The 21,565-nt window shown below is 46.9% G+C and overlaps 1 protein-coding gene across 1 annotated transcript in view; it reads left to right on the top strand.

The window, feature by feature from the left end:
• The window catches only part of TBXAS1 (thromboxane A synthase 1), a 127,374-nt gene that overhangs the window by 40,032 nt on the left and 65,777 nt on the right, over positions 1 to 21,565 (top strand). The window contains exon 4 of the mRNA XM_081148131.1: positions 17,408 to 17,504. Coding sequence (XP_081004257.1) covers positions 17,408 to 17,504 — 97 coding nt within the window. The remainder of the gene's footprint in view (positions 1 to 17,407; positions 17,505 to 21,565) is intronic.

Genomic DNA, 21,565 nt, shown 5'->3' with positions numbered 1-21,565 from the left:
CCTTGCCATCTTCTCATTGCTAATGCTGTGCCTGGGGCATATTAACCACCAGAGAGGCCACTGTTGAATGGACCTTCCACTTTCCTCTGAAGGTTGTCTGTTACTCTCCAAGTTCATTCTCTGGTTCACTGCCAGACCACAGGTTGTGCCTTATAACTGACATCTCCACTGGATCTTCCCAAAGACTGCGGCCTAAAGATTCCTAATGGCTTCCCCAACATCTTAGACTTCTCTGCTAGAGTTTGGTCCCCCTGAACTTCCTATGGGCAAGAAGCCTCAGCTCTCTGTTCTCTTTGCCTTGGACCCCACTAAGATGCTTCGTCTCCAACCCTGAATGGACACTTAGCATCCAGAGTTCCGCCTCCTTCGCCCAGGCTTGTTAAAATGAGCGCCAGGTTTCAGGGCCTGAGAACCCAAACGGACGCCTGCAAAGATTTTATTGAGTAGGTAGAACGGCTCTTTGTGCTTCTACAACATGGCTAGCAGGAGGGACCCTCCAACCCACGGCTACGGGACTGGTGGGTCCCCTGCTTCCCAGGGGATCCAGGTGTTAAGGATGGCATGAAGGACGTTGGACTGGAGGGCATTTTTTTTTAATTATGGTAAAATATACACAGCACACACACACACAACGAATACAAAATACACACAACAAATTTACCATCTAACCATTTTTAAGTGTACAGTTCAGTGGCATTAAGTCCATTCATGTTGTGCAACCATCACCACCAACCACTTCCAGAAGTCTCTTCATCTTGAAAAACTGAAGCTCAGTAGCCATTAAACACTAAGTCCCATTGCCCCTTCCCCCTGTCCCCCAGCAACCACCATTCAACTTTCTCTCTCTGAATTTGACTGTGTTGCGGCATTTGTCCTTTCGGGACTGGCTTAGTTCACTTAGCATAACGTCCAGGGTTCATCCATGTTGTAGCCTGTGTTGGAATCTCCTTCCTTTTTAAGGCTGAATAATATTCTATTGGACAATATGCCACATCCTATATACCCCTTCATCTCACCTTTGGGCTATTGTGACCGATACTGCTATGAACACAGGTGTACAAATCTCAGAGAGCTCACTTTCCAGTCTTTGGGGTACACCTAGAAGTGGAATTGCTGAATCATATGGTGGCTATATCTTTATTTTTTGAGGAACTCCATACTATTTTCTATAGAGACCATACCATTTTATTTTACATTTGGAGCACATTTTACAGCAACACTTCATTGTTCTCTTTGACCATGACCGAGTGCCCATGACTTCTTGCCTTCAAGCCTTGACAGTGAACTCCAGGAGAAATGTAGACCTCTTGTGCTCTGGAACCCAACTGGTCGATGTGAACCACGCATTTCTGATCCAATGCACAGCCCCAGTCCTCTTGCCCCAACCTCCTGTTGACTATAAGTCAGTGAGCACATTCTTGACCAGACTAGCCCTGCTATCAACAAACACATGTACTGCACCATAAATTCAGTTTGTTTTAATAATTTCCAACAGCCCCCACCCCGGGCCCCTTCCTCCCTTATCTCACTGTTTGCCAAACCCTTATAATTTATGTGTTTGCTTTTCTAGTCTGCTTTCGGCCCTCTCTGAGTTCCTTTTTCCCACTAGGTCGCTGTAGCCTGTTTGTCCCCTGTAAATTTAGTCTTCTCTGTCTGGGACTCGTTGAGTTCTATTTTCTTACTCCCTGGGCCCACACTTCTCCTTCTCTTGTCCCTGGCACCAGCTTTTTAATCTCTGGGCTTCTTACCTCAAGTAATTTGTCAAGACCATGTCCTTGCAATTTGCAACTTATTTGGTTTTTTTTCTCCTCTGTGTTTCTTTAGCACAGTCTTTCAGCTACGTCAAAGGCATATGTCCCAACTTTGTGGTCATTTTCTGGAGGAGACCAATTAAAGTCCCTTTGTCCCTGCAGCCTCTGCAATGAGTGTGTGCTCACTTAGAGTCTGGCTGGCTCCACAGCTGCCCAAACAAAAGAGAGATGGCAGGTGGCCTGGGTGCCCAGGTACATAAGTTTGGGAGAAAGTTTCGAGGTTTTGGATGAAAAGGGGAGAGTAGAAGCTGAGGGTGTGCCAGGAAGTTGTGCTGTTTGGGACACCAACAGAGAGAACCACCTTGGCAATGGCAGGAGAGGAGCTGGGCCTAAGGAACGGTGCTAAGGAAGCCGGGCATTAGAAGGCAGTTGTGCAGATGCACAGAGTAGAGAAGGGCAAGGCCGGGGGTGGAGGGGGAGGGTGGAATTTGCAAACAAACAAACAACCATTCTACTAGCCCAGGGGAGTGATCACAGTGATTTGAGTACTCAGAAAGGTAAGGAAACGGACTCAGAGATCCAGAAAACAGACCACAGCTTAGAGGAGAAGGGGTTGGGGGCCTGGGTGAAAAAGGTGCAGAGATTAAACAAACAAAAAACTCATAGATACGGACAACAGTGTGGCGATTACCAGAGGGAAGGGGGGGGGAGGTCCAGCAGGGTAAAGGGGGAGGTAAATGATGATGGAAGGAGACTTGGCTTTGAGTGATGAACACACAGTATAATATACAGACGATGTATTATGGAACTGTATACCTAAAACCTGTATAATTTTATTAACCGATGTCATCCCCAATAAATTCAATAAAATTTTAAAAATATAAAAAGAAAAAAAAGCAACATAGGAAAAGAAAAGGAAAATTGTATATAGGAAATGCCCTGCAGCAGGGTCGATGGTAAGGGGTGAGAGATGAGTCGCATCAGTCACTGCCGCCGGCTCTGAATTCTGGGGACAGAGGGGTCATCCCGCTGTAACAAGGAGACGGACCATGGCGGAGGGAAAGACGGTTCCATCTTTGCCACAGTCGAATGCATGAGACATTGGGTCCAAGGTGGCTCAGGAACCAAGCTCTCTAAGGACGACCCCGCATGTTAGGAGGAGAGGAGAGGAGGAGTCCCCGGCGGTGCCTGGAACCCGGAACCCCCCACTTCTCAGGCCTCGGCCTCCGGCGCAGTATTTCCACAGTGCATCCCTTGGACCATTCCCAATGGCAATAATCATTACATGGAAACTAAAGAGGGGTTCCCTTGGTCAAACGCTGTAAACAATGGGTTGATCAAAGGAACACAGGTCTCTTTATTGTAGGGCTTCTCGAAGCCTTTCATGTAATGATGTGCTTGGGAAACCAAGTGAGAAATTCAGCATTTGACCACAGAACTTTTCTTGTTGTTTTCCAGAATGTCTCTTGGGACTAGAATATGGAGAACAGGCTTTGAGAGAAAATACAGATCTAATACACAGCAACATTTTATTCCTAAAGAGTTCCACGTTAAAAATAAAAAAGGCCATTGACAAGAATAGTTTACTTCACCATTGTGAACTGTCAATATTGCAACCAATAATTACTGATTTCCCCCACTTCTGGGTGTGTGTGTGCATGTGTGTGAGTGTGTGTGAGTGTGCATGTGCGTGAATGTGCATGTGTGTGTGCGCGTGTGTGGGTGTGCATGTGTGGGAGTGTGCACGTTTGTGTGTGCATGTGTGCGCACATGTGTGTATACCTGTGGTTCCATGGAGCACGGGAACGCAATGCCCTGTATTCCCTGTCCCTTCGTTCCTTTTATCCCCATACCTTTCTCGCATCCTGCTTCCTGCCCCCAACAAACAACTGCCCCCCCACTTGTGCTTCCTGTGTATTTTTGGGGACATGTTCTTGCAAACTGTATCCTCATTTTGTGTGCATTATCTTTAGCTTATGCCAACAGTAGCGTCATGTCTCATTTTATTCCTTAGTGTGTGCACTGAGCACTGTGTTTTCAAGATCCATCATGTCTCTGTCCCCTTCGAGTCTATTGCATCCAACACTGCCTGTCCCTGCACAGGGCGCCCCCACCCATCTCACCTGTCCACTCTCCCAGAAGGTGACACCAGGTGGCTTCGATAAACAGGGCTACGGTGGACATCCTTTTAAAGGCCCCTCGTGGAGCTGTGCACAAATCCTATGGGCTATAGATCTTGCTTTTATGACTGTAAGAGACATATATCTTTGTGCCCTGGGGCCACTTGCGTAGTAAATGTTATTAACCCGTAACAGTTTTCCAGTCCTCTGTATGGTTCCTGTCCCTTCATTACAGTATCTCATGTGACCATCCCAACAACCCTGCGAGTCCGGCCCGGCTGATCACATTATCCTCAGTTTATATGTAAACATAAGTGACTTCGACTGGAGGATCATAGTTGAGTAAGAGGTGAGCATAGGGCTGCACGGGTTCTCCTTACTAAGCCAAAGCCTTTCTGTTCCACTGTCCCTTATTACTGTTCCCTGGACACTCCCAATGCTCCTGCCTTAGGACATCGGCCCTGACAGTAGGTCCCATCATAATTTGTTAACTGTCCTGCTCTCCTGCTAGAACACAAAGTCTGTGAGGATGGGAACTCTCTCTTCTTTGCTCTGATGTTCCCAGTGCCTGGAACAGTGCCTGACATATACAAGGTGCTCAGTGAATATTTTCTGAATGATGGAATGAATCATTCAGGATAGATGTGTCCCCAAGGAGACCTCAAACAGGAAGGTCTTGTTCTGCTGATTTTGGTAATTAGTGTTATGTCCCTGGGACATACAAAAAGGAATTATGGGAAGTTTGTCACCCTAAAATCAAGGCTTTGGGAGGAGGGATCCATCATCCTTCCCATCAATTCAGCAGTCAGTCCATAAAGGTACGATCGATTTACTACCATGTCAGGGGATCCACAGGATAAGGGAAGGGTCTGCTCCGAGGACCTCCCAGCTGGGTTCCACTCACTAGGGTCACGCATCGGGCTCTTACTGGGCTATGATCTCACGTCTCATTCCCTCTTTCCTGGCCTGCCTCTTGGGGGTTGGCCTAGGGTGCCAGAAAGAGCACTGGATTGGGAGCCTGATCTGGGTTCTGGTCTCAGCTCAGCTGTTCCCAGCCATGAGACAGAACCATCACCCTCACCTTTAAAAATCACTCGAGCCCTTGCCTGCCTCACAGGTGTGATGTGAGAAAGGAACTCTCAGCTCCATCTGTCAGTGCAGCTGCCCAAGGAGCAGGGGTTCTAACCCTGACTCCCCCGATCTCAGCTGGCACCCCGGGAAGAGGGACGATTTCCGGAGCCTGTGCCTGGCCAGCTTGGGGTGAGTTTCACTCATCCCACACTATGAGGCCTCAGAAAAGCTGGGGAGGAGTTTCTCTGCCCTTTCCTGCCTCCTCCTGGCTAAGGGGTGGCTCTAGGGTGATGGGAGGTGTCCTGGCGGCACCCACACCATCTTTCCTATGAAATGAGGGGGCTGGGCTAGAATCATCATCTTGAAGCTTCCTTCTGTCTCTCAAATACCATGATCTGTGCTTTCATGTTTTTTCCCCTCTGCTTCCTGTGTCTCTCCAACTGGGCCTAAAATTATTTTGTCATTAAATTCTTCTTTTTCAGAGTCCCCTATCTGGGCCTGCTAACACCTGCCCTGGGGCAGCACACTCTTCCCGTGGCCTGGGGCTCCTCCCCTGGCCACACTGTCTCTTCAGAACTGGTTCTAGCTTTTGTCAAGCCCTTCAATTCATATTCTGAGTCCACATATCATTTGAGGAAAAGAGATTTTGCCGTAGGTTGTCATACAAATATATGTCTTGCACGTATTCTATGCAATAGGACACCCCCACCCCCACACACACACACACAGTTCCCTCCAGTGCCTGAGAATCTACATGCCTGGGCATAACTGTGCGGGTGCAAATACTCAGGGACAGCCAATGACAATTTTAATGTTTCTTTGTCCCTGTGGTGCCATCTAACTATTTATTTAGTGGCTTGATGCTGTTCGCATCAACAACTTTGCCTTATAGGCTGTTCTTCATGTTTATGCTTCTTACTGGGGGAAAAATTGCTTGCCTCACATCTGCTCTGAATTTGCTTTTTCTTTCTTTTTTCTTTGTCTGTTCCCTATTGAATTAAACTTGCGCCAAGGACAGTGGCTGGAACTGGAACCCTCGGTGTCCCCCAGGATTTCTGTGTACTTCAACAGACCTGTTGATTACTCTCTGTGTACTGTTATGAGATATCCATAGACACCCGTGTTCACACGGGCAGAGTGGTTTGTAGCTTACCTCTGCCTGTCCCCCTCTGGGGAATACGTTTTATTAACTGAATAAATTAAATGGGCGCTTATATCCAATAGAGTAGAGAGGTTTTTCTTTGTAGGTATATTTCAGATAATTTTCCCCCTGGCCACCCAATTCCCTCGTTTAGCCAGAGCTCTGTTCTGGAAAGAGCTTTACCGTAGCTTGACATTGTCGTGACTGATCAGGACTAGGGGGGCCACGGTGTTTTACAGACAAAGACGCTCTTCCAGGTTGGTTTGTATGAAATTGGACCCAAATCCTCACTAACCCCCTACTCTCACCACTTAGAAACCCACGTCAAGACCGGCCAAGCATATTCCCTGCTTTTCTATCTGACACCTGGGAAATCTACCAGGTGTAAGACTGTGACCCCAAGACTCAGGGACTGGCCCCAAGTCACTAAGTTCTAACTCCAATGCAGTGCTCTTTCTATCATCAGTTCTTGGTTCATTTCAGGAGGGGTATCCCCTTCCCCCATCTTTGTGACTTTTCCCACACTCATCTCAGGGTCTGTGTCCATGTCTTTAATGGCACAAAAGAAAGAGGACAATTTCCCCCAAGTATGGAAGAATTTGCTGCTGGCCCCACTCCAGACAGCATCCACTCAACGGATATCTCAGCTTCACTCTGTGTGTAGCACTGAGCTGACGGCATTGGGAGAGACCACCCTTCCCTTCCAAAATAATCATCCATGTCTCTTTTCCTAAAGAAATTTGGCATCTAATTTAGAAGAAACACACCAACATGGGCCAAGATGTTCAAGACTGCCAAGTACTAACTGTCTGAAAGCCACATGATTGAACCAGCAACCTGAAGCCACCAATTAGGATCATGGCCCAGTGAAGGCAGAGAAGACTTCTAGGGGGAGGCAGTCCTGGAGCAAGGTCTTGAAGGATGAATAACAGAGAGATGAGAGGGAAAGGGAAGAACGTTCTACCCATAAAAACAGTTAGAGAAAGAGCTTGCAGTGGGAATGATCGCAGGAAGGGAAGGTGACAGCTGGAGTTGGACTGGCCGCCTGCCATCACGTGATGGAAAGCCTTGGTTGCCCAGCTGAGAATGTTATCCTTTCTGCCAGTGGCTCTGAGCTGGTTAAAGCTACATATTGCAGGTTGGTTTCTGGAAGCTGACACTGAGAGGGAATTTGGGATACAAACTGTTTAATAGGGATCAACACCTGCCTAGCTCTGTCACTGGACGAGGGCTCTCCTAGAAGAGGGTGACCTTGGGTAAGGGGGCTCTCTGAGCTGGGCAGACCCTGGAGGAGCTGACAGCTGGAAGCTCTCTGCTGACCCCATTCTCTGCAACTAGACAACAAATCCTTCCCTGAGGGGCATCTGAGCAGCACAGCTCAGCATCAACTCATCATAGAAACCTTGATTCAAACAAAATCTTTGGCAGAGTCATTGGGCTGCAGTGGAGAGGTGATCTCAGAGCTCTGCACGCTCAGGTGACTATACATAGGCAGGCCTGAGACTCCCTGAACCAGCCACATAGGTAGGCCCGGAGCACAGCAGACCTGCAGGTAGACGCCTCTTCCACAGTGTGAAAGAGCAGAGAGAGGGGGCCACCAGCTTCAGAATGACAGGGGTTGGGTGACTTGGAAGTAGCATAAAGGTAAGAAAAGAGAAACAAGGTTCTGAGGTTTCGAGTCTGGCTTCAAATCCAAAGGAACTGGGAAGTCAGGGGGATAAGAATGACTTCCTAGGACCAAAAGGCAGACTCAGAACCTCCTCCCATTCGCTCGTACACGCGGGGTGCTCCCTAGCTTCTTGGGGAACAAACTCAAGGGAAAATAAGACAGGGCTTTGTCCTTGAAGAATTCACAGAGTAGTAAGGAGCCAGTCAATAAAGAAAACAGAGTGAGATGCAAATCCATAGAGGAATGGAAAAGGAGCTATGGAAACTGAGGAGTTAAGGATCCAAGAATGCTCCACAGAAGAGGGGACAGGTGACCTAACTGTTGGCCGTTTCTAAACTAACAAGATGAAGACCAGGGGGGAAAAAAATCATGTGCAAAGTTGGAAAAATACTGCCATTTGGGAGAACCACAAATCGCTTTTTTTTTTAGCTCCAGTGTGGTGGTGGTTCCCAAACTATGTACCAAGGCACCCCAGGGTGCCACAGTGAATTCACAGGGCTTCCTGGGGTACTTTAAATATTCATGGGGGACACAGCGACATCTGTTGGTCACTGTGAGAACGGCTTTCAAGTTATGTGTGTGTTTTTCAAATGTCTGCTAAGTTATTAGAACATGAATACTTATTAAGTTGTTTGGACTTAAGTGCCTAAAAAATAAGAGTGTTGGGAACTTCTTTTGGCCTTGGGAGGCTCTGAAAAATTACTGAGTCATTGAGGGTGCTGTGAATTGAGAAAGTTTGGGAAGCTTGGTGGAAGAGGAGTGAGGCAGGGAGAGAGGTTGCGAGCTCTGGCAGGACCCCTCGTTACAGGGGCCCTTGCACTTGTTGCTTTGATGGAGAGGTTTACCTGGAGTGGGACAGCGTGGTCGGCTTCTGTTTTACAAAGTTAGATTTGGCCTAGAGGGGGGAATTGCTTTGGAGACAGAGCCCCACTGGGAGCTACTGCCATGGTCTAGTGAGAGAGATGGCCTACACCCTATAGCATTAGGACTGGGACTGGAATACAGCATGCTCATTAAAATTGTGGAACTTCTACTACACACCCAACACTGCGGTCAATGCCAAACATCAAGATAAATGAGACAAGGGCCCCGTGTTTAAAGCACTCACAGTCAAGTGGAAAGGCAGCCAAGAAAACCAACCAATACAATGACTGGAGAACCACTAGGAGTTAACCAGGCAAGAGCAGAAGAAAGAGTGCTGTTCCAGGAAGCCAGGGGGAACAGCATGTGCAAAGGCATGGAGGTGAGAGGTGGTGGAAGGTTCCAGGAAATCAGGTTGATCATCAGTACTGGCTCCTGGGTGATGGATGGGAACAGGGAGGGAAGAGGGGGAGAGCAAGGCAGGGACCAGCTTGTGAAGGATGTCATGTGCCGTGCTGAAGCCCTCCCAAGGGCTTGATGGTGACAAACCATTGAAGCGTTTTCAATAAAGGAGCCGTACAATGGGATTTGCATTTTACAAAGTCCTAGGTGGACAAACCGAGTTGGGGCCCATGTGTAGACAAGCAGCAGATCAGGAACACGAGCCAGAATGATGGAGACATAAATCTCTGAGTGGGAGGTCCAAAGTCCGGCCAAGGAGTGAGGGACCAGAGATCTACCAGTGTGGCAAGGGCAGAAGAACAATGCCAAATGGACCCCAGGCACCCCCGAGAGGAAAAGAGCTGACGAAGGGCTGATTCCGTCCATCAGCCTCTGGAGGGTCTGTGAGTTCAGGGTCAGCCCCCAGGCGGGAGTGTCCTGAGGCTCTCCTGAGCAGGTAATACACACCTTGCTTGGAGTGACAGATGGAAGTCAGGAGAAAGCAGCTCCCAGACTCCAAGGACCTGTGACTCTGTCACTGGCCCCTCCAGAAAAGTGTCCCTAACAGCTTGAGTCTGTTCCACTGCTCAGTTAACTCAAGCCACTCCTGCTCTAATGACAGATTGGACGGCAAGATGGCCCAATGAGCCAAGCAGGGACAGATCCCCGGGACTCCTGGGCCATGCTCGTCCACAGCACGGCATGGCCGCCCAGCCCAGGGGGGGCCCTTTGAAATCCAAGTGCCCACATGCTCCCAGCGCTGGACTTCCACTTAGCTTTTCCCTAAACTTCTGGGAAGCTGAGAGTCTCAGACACTTGGAGTCAGGTTTCCCCACTGAGCTTCCTGCCACTTCCACATCTACCGTCCAGGCAGAGGTTAGACTGAAGGCCGGACAAGGGTTACCCTTTTAGTGTCCTCAGTTGCTGGGAGATAAAACTGTCACCCAGGCGAGGATGTATTAGATGCTTGGTGCTTAGCGTTATCAGAGTTGCTGGAGGCCCTCATCAATCCTTCAGTCTCTACCTGGCAGCCAAGTCTCCAGATGAGCTGAGTCCTTCTGCAGATGTGGAAAGGGTGTTGGCATGCCACCTGGTCTCCTGGGGGGCTCCTCGCCTAGCTCCCTCATCCCCTATAAAGTGGCACTAGCAGGTGTGCCCACCCACTGGAGTGTGCAGGGCCTCGCTTTTGATGGGGAAGTTATCACGCTAAGACCTGACTGTGGGTCAAGCACCCTTGCGCTGATCTGACCCATGTAACAGCCTCTTATCAAAGAAACTGGCTCAGGAAGGCTGCAGTGGATCAAGGTGACACAGCTGCTGAATCACAGGGCGGGGCCTTGAACCCAAGTCCCCACAGCCGCACCATTGCCCACCTCCACCCTGACGCTTAACAGATGCAATGGGGACAATCCAGTGACAAATCCCCCTTTTTCTTATTATGAAAGTCACACACACTCATTATAAGCCACCAGACCATGAAAGAGACACACAATGTGAAAAGCATCAGTCGCCCCACAGCTTCCTGCTCCAGACATGTGCCGTTAGCTGCCTAATAAAGCTCCGTCCCAATGTTTTCCAGTAACAGTATTCCAGGGCCCGGCACAGTGTCCGACAGGGACAACGTGCTCCATCGATGCTTGTTGAAGGAACTAATAATAGCCAGGAGGCCGCCATTTGTGTACAGAACCATATGGACCAGTTCGCAACGTGCTTTCCATCCAGCTGTGTCACCCGACACCCTTTCATGTGGGGGAGTGTAGGTGCCACCCGAGGAACAGCCCTCACAGCTCAGTCACCCCTGGTTGGGGGGCAGGCTCCTGGACCAGGGCCAGGCAGCCCCCAGCCAACACCAGCCGTCTACCCACCTCAGTTCCCCGCAGGCAGTCGTGAACTATTCGGTTGAACTGACTGGTCAGGTTTTTTTGGAAACAAGAAAACTACTAATTACACAAGTCAAACAAGGGTTACTTTTGTCTGCATAATACTTCTCTGATTCGCCTCAATTTTCTCTTCAACCGGGTGCTTTGGGGGTTGTAGAAGCAAATTCTTACTGCATACATAAATAGAAATGAATAATTGGCTGAGACTTTTTTGCCCCGAAAGGGGACTGTACACACATGTGATTAGAAGAGGCAGGGACTTACCTTGATCATCGGGCTGGTGGGGTGGTGCAGGCGGCTTTGAAGTCCCACCTTTCAGACATGGTGTAGGCAGCTGGGGCCTGGCTCTTTCCTCCCGTGTATGTACTGAGCGCTGGGGCTGCTCCGCAGGGCAGGCCTGGGAGAAGAGATCTGAGGGAGCAGAGGGGGGCATGGTCAATGGCAAGGGACCCAGGCCTGGGCAGCTGACAGGCTGGGATCAGGGCCCTATCTTGAGCAACTTAAACTCTCTAAGTCTCAGTTTCCTAGTCTGAAAAGTGGGTATAATAACTACTGCATCCATTTTTTTCCGTGAGGATTAAATGAGATAATACAAGCAATGTACTTAGAACAAGGCCTGGCAGGTAGTGAGCACTCAGTAAAGGCGCACAGTGGTGGTGTGCCTCGAAGGCTCTGAGACGCATACTCAACCCCTCTCCACTGACCAATTTCACGGATGCAGGAGGTTCCTTCACACCCTACAGAGGGTAGAATTAACGTTCAAAGACCACAATTTCATTTCCTTTTTAATTCATAGGAACTGTAGGATTGAAAGCTATACAGCAAACTGCAGAGTTTTACTCCCAGATTTCAGGGAGATGGAAGCTGAAGCGAAGGGTGTTTAGGGAGTTTACCTGTGACAGTTTTCTGAGTGAGTGGCAGAGCCGGGTGGCCCTGGACCCAGCCTCCCAGGCTCCAGGGCACATTGCTTTGCAATGCACCCCCGCCCCCCCATCTTAGGAAGCATTAAGCATCACCATGTGTTCATACCCGTGTACACAGCTGAGGTCAGAACCCCCTGGGGAAGTCAGTTTTGAGAAACAGAACATCAGTATTCACAGGGTTGAGAAGGAAAGCGGGGGCACCATATCCATTAGGACTTCGGGATCACAACGATGGAACCCAACTAAAATGAACTTAAGTGCAAAGTAATGTAAGGTTGGAGGATCCAAGGAAGGCTGCAGGAGGCAAAAAGCCTGCAGCCAAACTTTGCATGCGCTTCCTCCACACTCTCTGTTCACCTGGAATCTCCGCCGGTCTCTGTTAGCAGCTTATGCAGAGAGCTCTTGGCATGGGCCAGAAAGATGGCCACCAAGAGCCCTAGATCATATATCCCCAGTTCAGCAGCTCCAGGAGGAAGACAGAGCGTTCGCCCCAGCCTCCGGGTGTTCACCCCAATGAGGGGTTCTGTCTGGTCCTGATTGGGTCATGTGTCCACCCCGTGGATCAGTCACTGTTGCCAAGGAGATGAGATACTACAATTGGCCATGCCTGGATGGTGAGTCCATCCCATGACCAGAGGGACAGGGTGCTACCACTGGGAGTGGCTCCAGGGCTGCATGGAAGGGGGAGAGCTACCTGCAGGAGGGCTGGGCAGATGGAAGAGTGGAGCCATCCCAGGAACTGCAAAGGCAGGCCCAGGAAATGAGCTTCATTTACATGGTTTTCCTTTCAAGATCTTTCCAGGAGCTCCTCAAACTACAGATGAGCATTTGTATAAATATCAATTCACAAGATTACACAATTTACATGTAAAATGGGGCCAGTTTTCTCATGAGGTGCATAAACCAGCTCTGAAGCAATTCTAAAGGAATTGTGACAAAATGGTTTTCAGCATTAGCAATATTACTAGGAAAACATATAAAGACTCCCAAGGTGCCCACTGGGGAGGACAACTTGCCTTTGAATGCAGGAGTATTATTTTGGTTTTTTGAAAATCCAGATTATGTGTAAAATTATTTTGGTAATAACTAAATCAATACAAATATAGTATTACCAAAATATGTTTGCACCCCAGTGTAAATGTTTTCCTTGTAGAACTAAGAATTCAGGGAAATAAGAATGAGGTGGACTTTAGTTAGATATAGAGCAGAGCTTTTAATTTGGGTCTTGGGGTCCCCAACCTGGTTATTATTATCACATCAGGATCCCCTGGGGAGCTTGTTAAAATTAGACCAAGAGACCGGGTCTCATCCCAGAGACTGCGGTCAGCTGGGCCTGGGTGGGGCCAGGCAGCGCTATTTTCTGAAAGATGGGCACATGGTTTTGACTAGCCACTGGGCCGTGTTCCTCAGCATGGGAGTAGTCTCCTGGCCTCAGAACCTAGAGAGCCTGTTAAAATGCAGATTCCTGGGCCCTGCCCAGGCCTATTAGATCTGACTAGGTGAAGAGCAGAGCTATGACTCTATGGTCTATTAAGCTCCAAAGTAACGTTTGTAAAAGAAATTTATTTTGAGACAATTATTTTGATTCCCAGAAAGTTGCAAAACAAAATATACAGAGAGGTCCTAGGTACCATTTATCCAGTTTCCCCCAATCGTAACCTCTTGTGTAACTAGAGAACATTATCAGAACCAGGAATGTGACACTGGTACAATCCACAATGTTTATTCAGGTTTTATTAGGTTTACGTGCACTGGTGTGTATGTGTGTGAGTGTGAGTGTGTAGCATTTTATGCAATTATATCACATGTGTAGGTTTGTGTAACCACCTCCACAGCCCAGATACAGAACTGTCCTGTCACCACAAGGCTCTCCAGTGCCACCCTTCATAGCTTCACCAACCCATCACCACCCTTCCCGAACCTCTGGCAACCACTAATCTCTTCTCCATCTCTATCATGTTGTTATTTCAAAAATGTTATACAAATGGAATCATATAATATGAAACCTTTTCTCAAAAGAAGGGGCAGAGATTATAAAAGATTTTTTAAAATAAGTTTTGAAAATTAAAAAAAAAAAAAGAAGCCTTTCTAGAATGGCTTTTTTCACTCACATAACTCCCTTGAGAGCCACCCAATCACTGCACGTATCAGTAGTCTGGGTCTTTTTATTGCAGTGTAGTATCCCATTGTATGCATATATCACTGTTTAGCCATCCACCGCCCAAGAACATTGCATTTGTTTTCAGTTTTTGTCTATTACAAATAAAGGTTGTACTTTTGGTGTCGAGTCTAAGACCTATTTGCCTACTCCTAGATCCCAAAGATTTTATCCTATTTTTTTCTAAAAGTTTAATGTTTTACATGTAAGCCTATGATCCATTTTGAGGCAACTTTTGTATAGGGTGTGAGGTCATTTTTTGACCAATGTATGTCCAATGGCCCCAGCGCCACTTGTTGAGAAGGTTTTCCTTCCTCCATTGCTTTGCTTTTGTATCTTTGTCAAAAATCAACTGAAGATATCTGCGTGGGTCCATTTCTGGGTTCTCTACTCTGTTCCATTCATCTGTGGGTCTATATCTCTGCCACCACCACCCAGTCTTGACCACTGTAGCTAAGTCTTGGAATCTGGTAGATTGATACCTCCTTCATTCTTCTTTTTCAAAATTGATTTAGTTATTTTAACTCCTTTGCCTTTGCACATACATTTTAAAATAAGTTTGTCTATGCCTACAAAGATTCTTACTGTGATTTTGATTGGAATTGCATTAAACCTATGAATCAATTTTGAGAGAATTGACATCTTTACAGCGTGGAGTCTTCCAATCCATGAGCATAATATATCTCCCCACTTATTTAGGTCTTCTTTGATTTTTTTAATATGCATTGTAAATGGCATTGTGTTTCAATTTTGGTTTCCACATGTTCATTGTTAGTATACAGAAATACTATATTGATTTTGCGTTTGTGTGTGGTTGATCTTGAATCCTGCAACATCGCTGAACTCACTTATTAAATCAGGAGTTGTTGGGGTTTTTTACTTCTTAGGGTTTTTTTATGTGGAAAATCATGTCATCTGAGAATAGGGACAATTTCATTCATTTCTTTCCAATCTATATGCTTTTTATTTCTTTTTTTCTTGCCTTACTGCACTTGCTAGAAGTTCCAGTATTATGTTAAATAGCCTTGCCTTGTTCCCAATCTCGGGAGGAAGCAGTCGTTCACCATCAAATGTGATGTTAGGTGGGTTTTGTAGGTTTCTTGAGGATATTTTTTATAAGGTTGAGGAAGTTCCCTTCTGTTCCTGAGAATTTTGAATCATGAATGAGTGTTGGATTTTGTCAAATGTTTTTCCAACATCAACTGAATGATTACATAACTTTTCTTTTTTATGCAGTTTATATAGTGATTATATTGATTTTTTTAAAAAAATATTGAACCAGCCATGTGTTTTTAGAATAAAGACCACTTAGGCATGGTGTATAATTCTTTTTATACATTGCAGGATGTAATTTGCTGGTATTCTTTAAGGGTGGATCTGCTGGTGACACATTCTCTTTGTTTCCCTTCATCTGACAATGTTATTTCCTCTTCTTTCCTGCTGTATGTTTTTACCAGATGCAGGACTTATGATTGACACCTCCTGTCTTTCAGCAGTTGACAAATAGGCCACGCACATTTCACTTCCTTTTGGTCTCCATGGTTTCTGCTGGCCTTTGGGTTGGTGTTGCTGTAGATAATACATCATTTCTCCCTGGCTACTTTCAAGATTTTCCCTGGTTTTGGTTTTCAGAGTTTAATTGTGGTGTGTATTGGCAGGGATTTCCTTGGGTTCCTCCTATAGGGGTTCACTCAGCCTCTTGAATTTGTATGTTTATGTCTTTTGTTGGGCTGGAGAAACTTCAGCCATTATATCCTCGAACCCAGGTGACTTTTGAGCACATGTTGTGTTTGAGAAGCTTTGCTCTTGAGTGGGCTTCAGAGGTCCAAGAACCCCTCAAATTGTATTCAAAATGCTGCCAGTGTCCACTTTTCTTAGAAGAATGTCCACAGCTTTCACTAGATTTTTCAAAAGATTCCACAACACTCTCCAGTTTTATAAAAGGACTGGCTTGGGGCCTTATTGGGTTATTTTTTATCTCCTTAGTTAAAACCAAAAAAAGCTAGTCAGTATTCTTTCTTTCCCTCTACCACATCTGTTGAACTCCTGCATGCCAAGATTTCCCCAACAGTTTTGGAAAATATGATCACTCACGTGAATATTTTGAATGCCTAATATGTGCCAGACAAATATTTTTTTCATTTCTCCCTTAGCCAGTGATCAGAAAGGGAAGAGTTAAAAATTTAAAACCTTGTTTAGCTTATGAGAAATTCAGAGTAACTAAAAATTCAGACTAAACTTTGCTGCTTCCACATCGTATGACTATCCTTTAAAATCTACTCCCCAGTGCTCTGAGCTGGATATGCCGGCGACCAAATGTTATCCCGAAAGTATAATTTCAAGGACTAAAAACACGGCGTTATGCAGGGGTCCGCTTATTATGACCATGGTTTGCTTTCCACAGTTGGAAGCTGAGCACTCAGTCCCCCAGGCAGCTTGTCCCTGGACAGCCGCCCACGCTGATTCCTCCGCCTGGCACACCTTCCCCTGCCTTTGCCACCCACCTTCCTGGACCAACTCCTCCTCAACTTTCAAAACTCAGTTTGAGAAACACCACCTCTGGGAAGCCTGTGGCCTCTCTTCTCCAAACACTGAGTTGGGCATGCCTTTACTGTTACCCGGGTTAGCTAGACATCACACCGTATTGTGGTCGCCTAATTGTCATTCCCACCAGACTGTGAGACCCTTGAAGGCTGTGACTGGGTCTTGGTTGCTTTTGTCTCCCCGGTACCTTAATAAATACAACCAGGCATGTACTTAAGCGCTGCCTCCAGTTAGAGTTCACTGGCACCCGCTGACTGGCTGGTCCTTTCCCGAATTTCTTCATTAACATCCAAGTATCTGTTGAGTTCCTTCACATACAGGTGTGGCGGCCAGATGTTCAGCCCTTCCCCGGCAGGCCTGATCTTTCCTGAAGTTTCCCAAATGCTTATTAATTCACTTCAGACTTTTTCCAAGAATCAATATATAAAAGTTATTCGTCCCTTCCCCCCTAGAATGACTGTCTCCCCGTTTTTGGACAATATGGACAACACCGACTTCTGCCCTTTGCCTTCTTGGTCTTCCTGTTGGATCTTGTGAATTCCTTGGTATGGTGCTTAAATGTACAGATCTGTCATTTCTAGCAGGCTCTGAGCTGCCTGGGGCAGGGACTCTGCCTTATCGACCCCAGGCCCTCCAGGGGCTGGCACTGGCCTGGGGAATGTTGACGCTGGGTGACCTCAGCGACACTGCTCCTCATGACCAGCACATGCATTTCCTTCTCTTCTCCACATCCTTGCTTCCTACTTACCTGTTATCCTTCATTCTAAGCCACCGTGAATTCTCTTAGGAAAGGACGAATGGAGAGACAAATATAACACATTTTAAAGCAGTGCTCTGATTCCTCCCAGGTACTATCTTGGCCGTCGGATGTTTATCGTCACCTCGGAGCCGGACATGATCAAGCAGGTGTTGGTTGAGAACTTCAGTAATTTTACCAACAGAATGGTATGTGGCTTTCTTTCTGCATATGGATGGTGGGGAATTATTCTCAGATGCCAGAACTGCACATCACATCTAATAGGGACACGATTGGGCCTCTTACCAGGTATAGATCAGCTCAACTCAAAGCTGAGCTCCCCAGTGAATTCAGGTTTTCAAAAGAGATACACGAGACTCGTACAAAAGAATGGCGTTTACATTTAAGAAACGCTTCAAGACAGCTAAAGCTCAAGAGAAGTTGCACTTAATAAAAAATCCTGAAACCAGGAGGTGTTTTTAAAAGCTGTGTTCAAAACTAGAGGAATCCAGAGGGCGCAGGTCAAGTGACTGAGGAAGAGCCAGCAAGGTTAATAAATATCAGAGAAAAGGCAAAGTTTTGAGCCTCTCGTGCTGACATCTTTCACAGAGAGCATAAAAGTCTTAAGGCTGGAAGGAAAGACAAGCAACATAACAAGGGAAATTTGTCCCCAGGTAGCAGGAGGAGCCTGTAAGAGGACCCCTTTATGTCAGTTCAAGTCTCCGGCCTGCTAAAGGATGTACAAACTCCATCTTTTTAGAAAGTATATTTTCTACTTTTTATCTTTGATGAGAAACCCCAAAGAATGAAAGAGGTGACAGAAAATGGCAGAGGTCAGCATTGTCCCTATTTTCCAGAAGAGGAGAGATAGGAATTCTAGCAGAGAAGACCAAGAGCATTTCTGCTGATTCTTAAAGAGCCTCAAGTGAATTAATAAACACTTGCTTGCAAGAATTCAGAGAATCACTATGTGCCAACTTTTTTTTGTCAAAGCAAACTCAGCTCTCATATTGAGTTTACGGAGATAGTAGGTAATGCAGTCACTCTTTTGTTGGTTATTTGGCAAACTTTTGCACTTGCCACAAGCCAGGCACTGTCTCGGTGCTGAGTATAAAGAGAGAGAAGACTCAGCCTTGTCCTCAAGGAGCTCAAGGCCTCGTGACAGAGGCAGACAGGCAGAGGGACCAATACAATATGGTAGGGTGAGTGCTACTGCTGTAGAAAACACTGCCATCCAGGGTGGGCACAGGAGAAGGCTTATTAGATGGGAGCCCTTGCCCTAGCCGGTTTGGATAAGTGGTTAGAGTGTTGGCCCATGAAGTGAAGGGCCCTGGTTCGATTCAGGCCAAGGGAACATACCTCAGTTGCAGACTTGATCCCCTGTGTTCAGGAGGCAACCAATCGATGTCTCTCTCTCACACTGATATTTCTCTCTCCCTCTCTCTCTCTCCCTTCCACTCCCTCTGAAAAGCAATGGAAAAAATGTGCTCAAGTGAGGATTTAATAAATAAATAAATAAAATAGACAGGAGATCTCAAGGGTCAAGTCTTAAAGACACTGGCATAGCCCCCCTGTGTTCTGCACTGGTTGAGCCACCCAAAGCGTTTTGTTCTCATTACATTTCATGAGGACTTATGAGATTGGTACGATTATCATCGCTATTTTACAGACAAGGAAACTAAGACCTGATGCGGTGACAACCCTGGTCACATGACTAATAGGAAGAGTAGGGAGTCACATGCTATCCCCCAACTCAAGTCCAGGGCTCTTTTTACTGGGGCTACTATAACAGCTGCCTCAGGTGACATTTCTGGACTGTCAAGGTTTCACTGAGTAGTTGGCTGCTCGCCCAAAACATGCTCATCTTCCAGCCCCCGAGCGTCATGCCCAATTCCAGACACCACATGGCCACTAAAGAAGGTAACCTGGAGGGATGGCAGAAGGAACTGCAGAAGTTTGCTAGGCTGCCTCTCGATTCTCTTCCCCAAACGTTATGTTATTATTATTGCCCTGTTCTCAGTCCCCTGACGGTCTTCTGTGGCGTCGGGCTCTTAGAGACTGAGTCTAATGGTTAAACACAAATATCGATTGTTGCTCAAAGAGTGCTGATTATAGAAATGGGGGAAGCCAGTGAGTCAAAGGGCCCAGGCCACCAAGCAGTGTCCCAGCAGGCAGCGAAGGCACTCTCAGAGACTGCCGCGGTTCTTGAGTACCCTTAGTCCCTGAGCAGTGAGATGGGATGTGGCAGCCATGTGTCTCCCTATTGCTTCACATGACACCCAGATGTCACCAGGGAACAAGACCCTGACAGCTGACTTGGAAGAGGGCTGCCCTCTAATTGATATATTAGGAGCAGACATTCACTCAACACACACGTGCAAGCAGAGGGCACCAATAAAGTTGCCCAGCTTCAGTCTACGTCTCCTCTAATCCATTTGTCTGTCCTCCCTAATTTTTTCCAACCCCAGACTAAGGTCTCTAGGCCCCAAACTCAGAATATGGTTCTAATTTCCTTCTTGCACTCAACACAGTGTCCTCAGGAGAAAGTTCAGGTTCCCTTAATGAGATTTAAGGGCCTCAGTATGTTAGATGCACTTCATATCCTCCAATCTCGCCTCTCACTGCTCCCCGATACAAACTGACCCTCCAGCTGGGCCATTCTCTCTGTAACCTCCTCTGGGAAGCCCTGCCCCAGGGCCTTTGCTCATGCTGACACGCCCACTAGAATTAGAGGCAGAATAACAGTGGGTCTTGCACTTACTAACGATGTGAACTTGAGCAAATTATTTAATTCCTTCAAGCCTCTCCTCCCTCCTTTGGAAAATGGGGATATGATCTACTTTACCAGGCTGTTAAAGGCTAAAGATCACATATAAACCCTGCCTTACATGCAGGGGAGACAAACACTCAACGTGCACTAGCTGCTATTAATAGGAAGACCTCCACCTCTTCGGCACCCGTCCAAACCCTAGCTGTTCTTCCAGGCTCTCCTCCAATCCCGCCTCCTCCGTGAAGCCTTTCCTACCTCAGCCCACATTTACTTTTCCCCTTCTCTGAACCCTTATAACACTTATCATCAGCATCACTCACTTTCACAATTGATCCTAAGTGCCTTCTACTACTTACAGTGCATGAAAGTCTGGCTTTCACCCAGACCTGATCGCTAGCTGTTTAAGGCTTGTACTACCTTTTCGTACCCCGTGGCCCAAACACAAAACAACTATTCAGTATCCAGTAAATTCTTGTTCAAACTGAATTGCATCTCCATCAACTTGACACTCTCCCTAGAAGAACTAGGCATCACTTGAACCTGCAAGTTCAAGACACGCTTTCTCTTCTAGATCATTCATAAACATGGGAAAAGACCTATCAAAGATTAGATCCCCAGGAAACCCCAATGTTTACACTTTCCATCGGGGACTGTATTCTCTTCTCTTTACCTTAGTTTACGGTCTTTAAGCCAATTCCATATTGATGATAAAACAACCCTTAGTGACTCCATGTTTTAAAATCCATCTTCAGAGTGGGATTTTTCTCACAGGTTTTTGAAAGTCAAATTAATTGGGTTCTGTGGTTCCCTCTTATCCATCTGCTTATTTATTTGTTCAAAGAACTCAGGGGATGAGTGAAGCACGATTTCTCCTCTCGACAGACACAGTGCTGCCCCCCCTCCAATAACCATGTTTACTTAAGTGTTCAGCGCCCCAGCTTTATTAGACATTCACTCAGTAAACACTGACCGCTTACTCCATCTAAGCTTCTACCAAGTGGTCCCTCGAGATATAGAAAACACCTCAGCACATTAGTTTGCTACAATGAGTGACAAGGAATTTAAAGAACTCATGGTTTCATTTTCTACCTGCGAGAGCCTGTGTCTGCTCACACATCCACGCCTGACGCACGTGGGCCCTGCCGGCCTGGTGGAGAGCGGCCGCGATGCAGGAGGGGACATGAGCGCTACCCACCCGTGAGGAATGGACAGAGCATGCTGGCCAGAGGTGGAGCGACACCACAGGGGACTCCCCGACATACACTGCTATTGATCAAATGCTTCAATTCGGAAGCTGTTGAATGAAACGATTATTTACTCAAATTCCAGAATGCTGGGCTGGACAGACCCAGGGTGCGTCAGACCCAGGGTGACGGTTCTTATATCGCTTCCCCATTGCATTTTTTGAGGCACTCGATCTGCAAAACAACTGCTCCAACTCTCCCAGATTCCCAGAGGACTCCCTGGGCCTCCATCAGCGCCCTCAGCCCTTCCTGACCA

This window comes from Miniopterus schreibersii (assembly GCF_964146895.1).
Source record: "Miniopterus schreibersii genome assembly, chromosome: 9".
NCBI lineage: Eukaryota > Metazoa > Chordata > Mammalia > Chiroptera > Miniopteridae > Miniopterus > Miniopterus schreibersii.
Note: the sequence above shows the minus strand (reverse complement) of the source record. Positions and strands in the feature narration are given on the sequence as shown.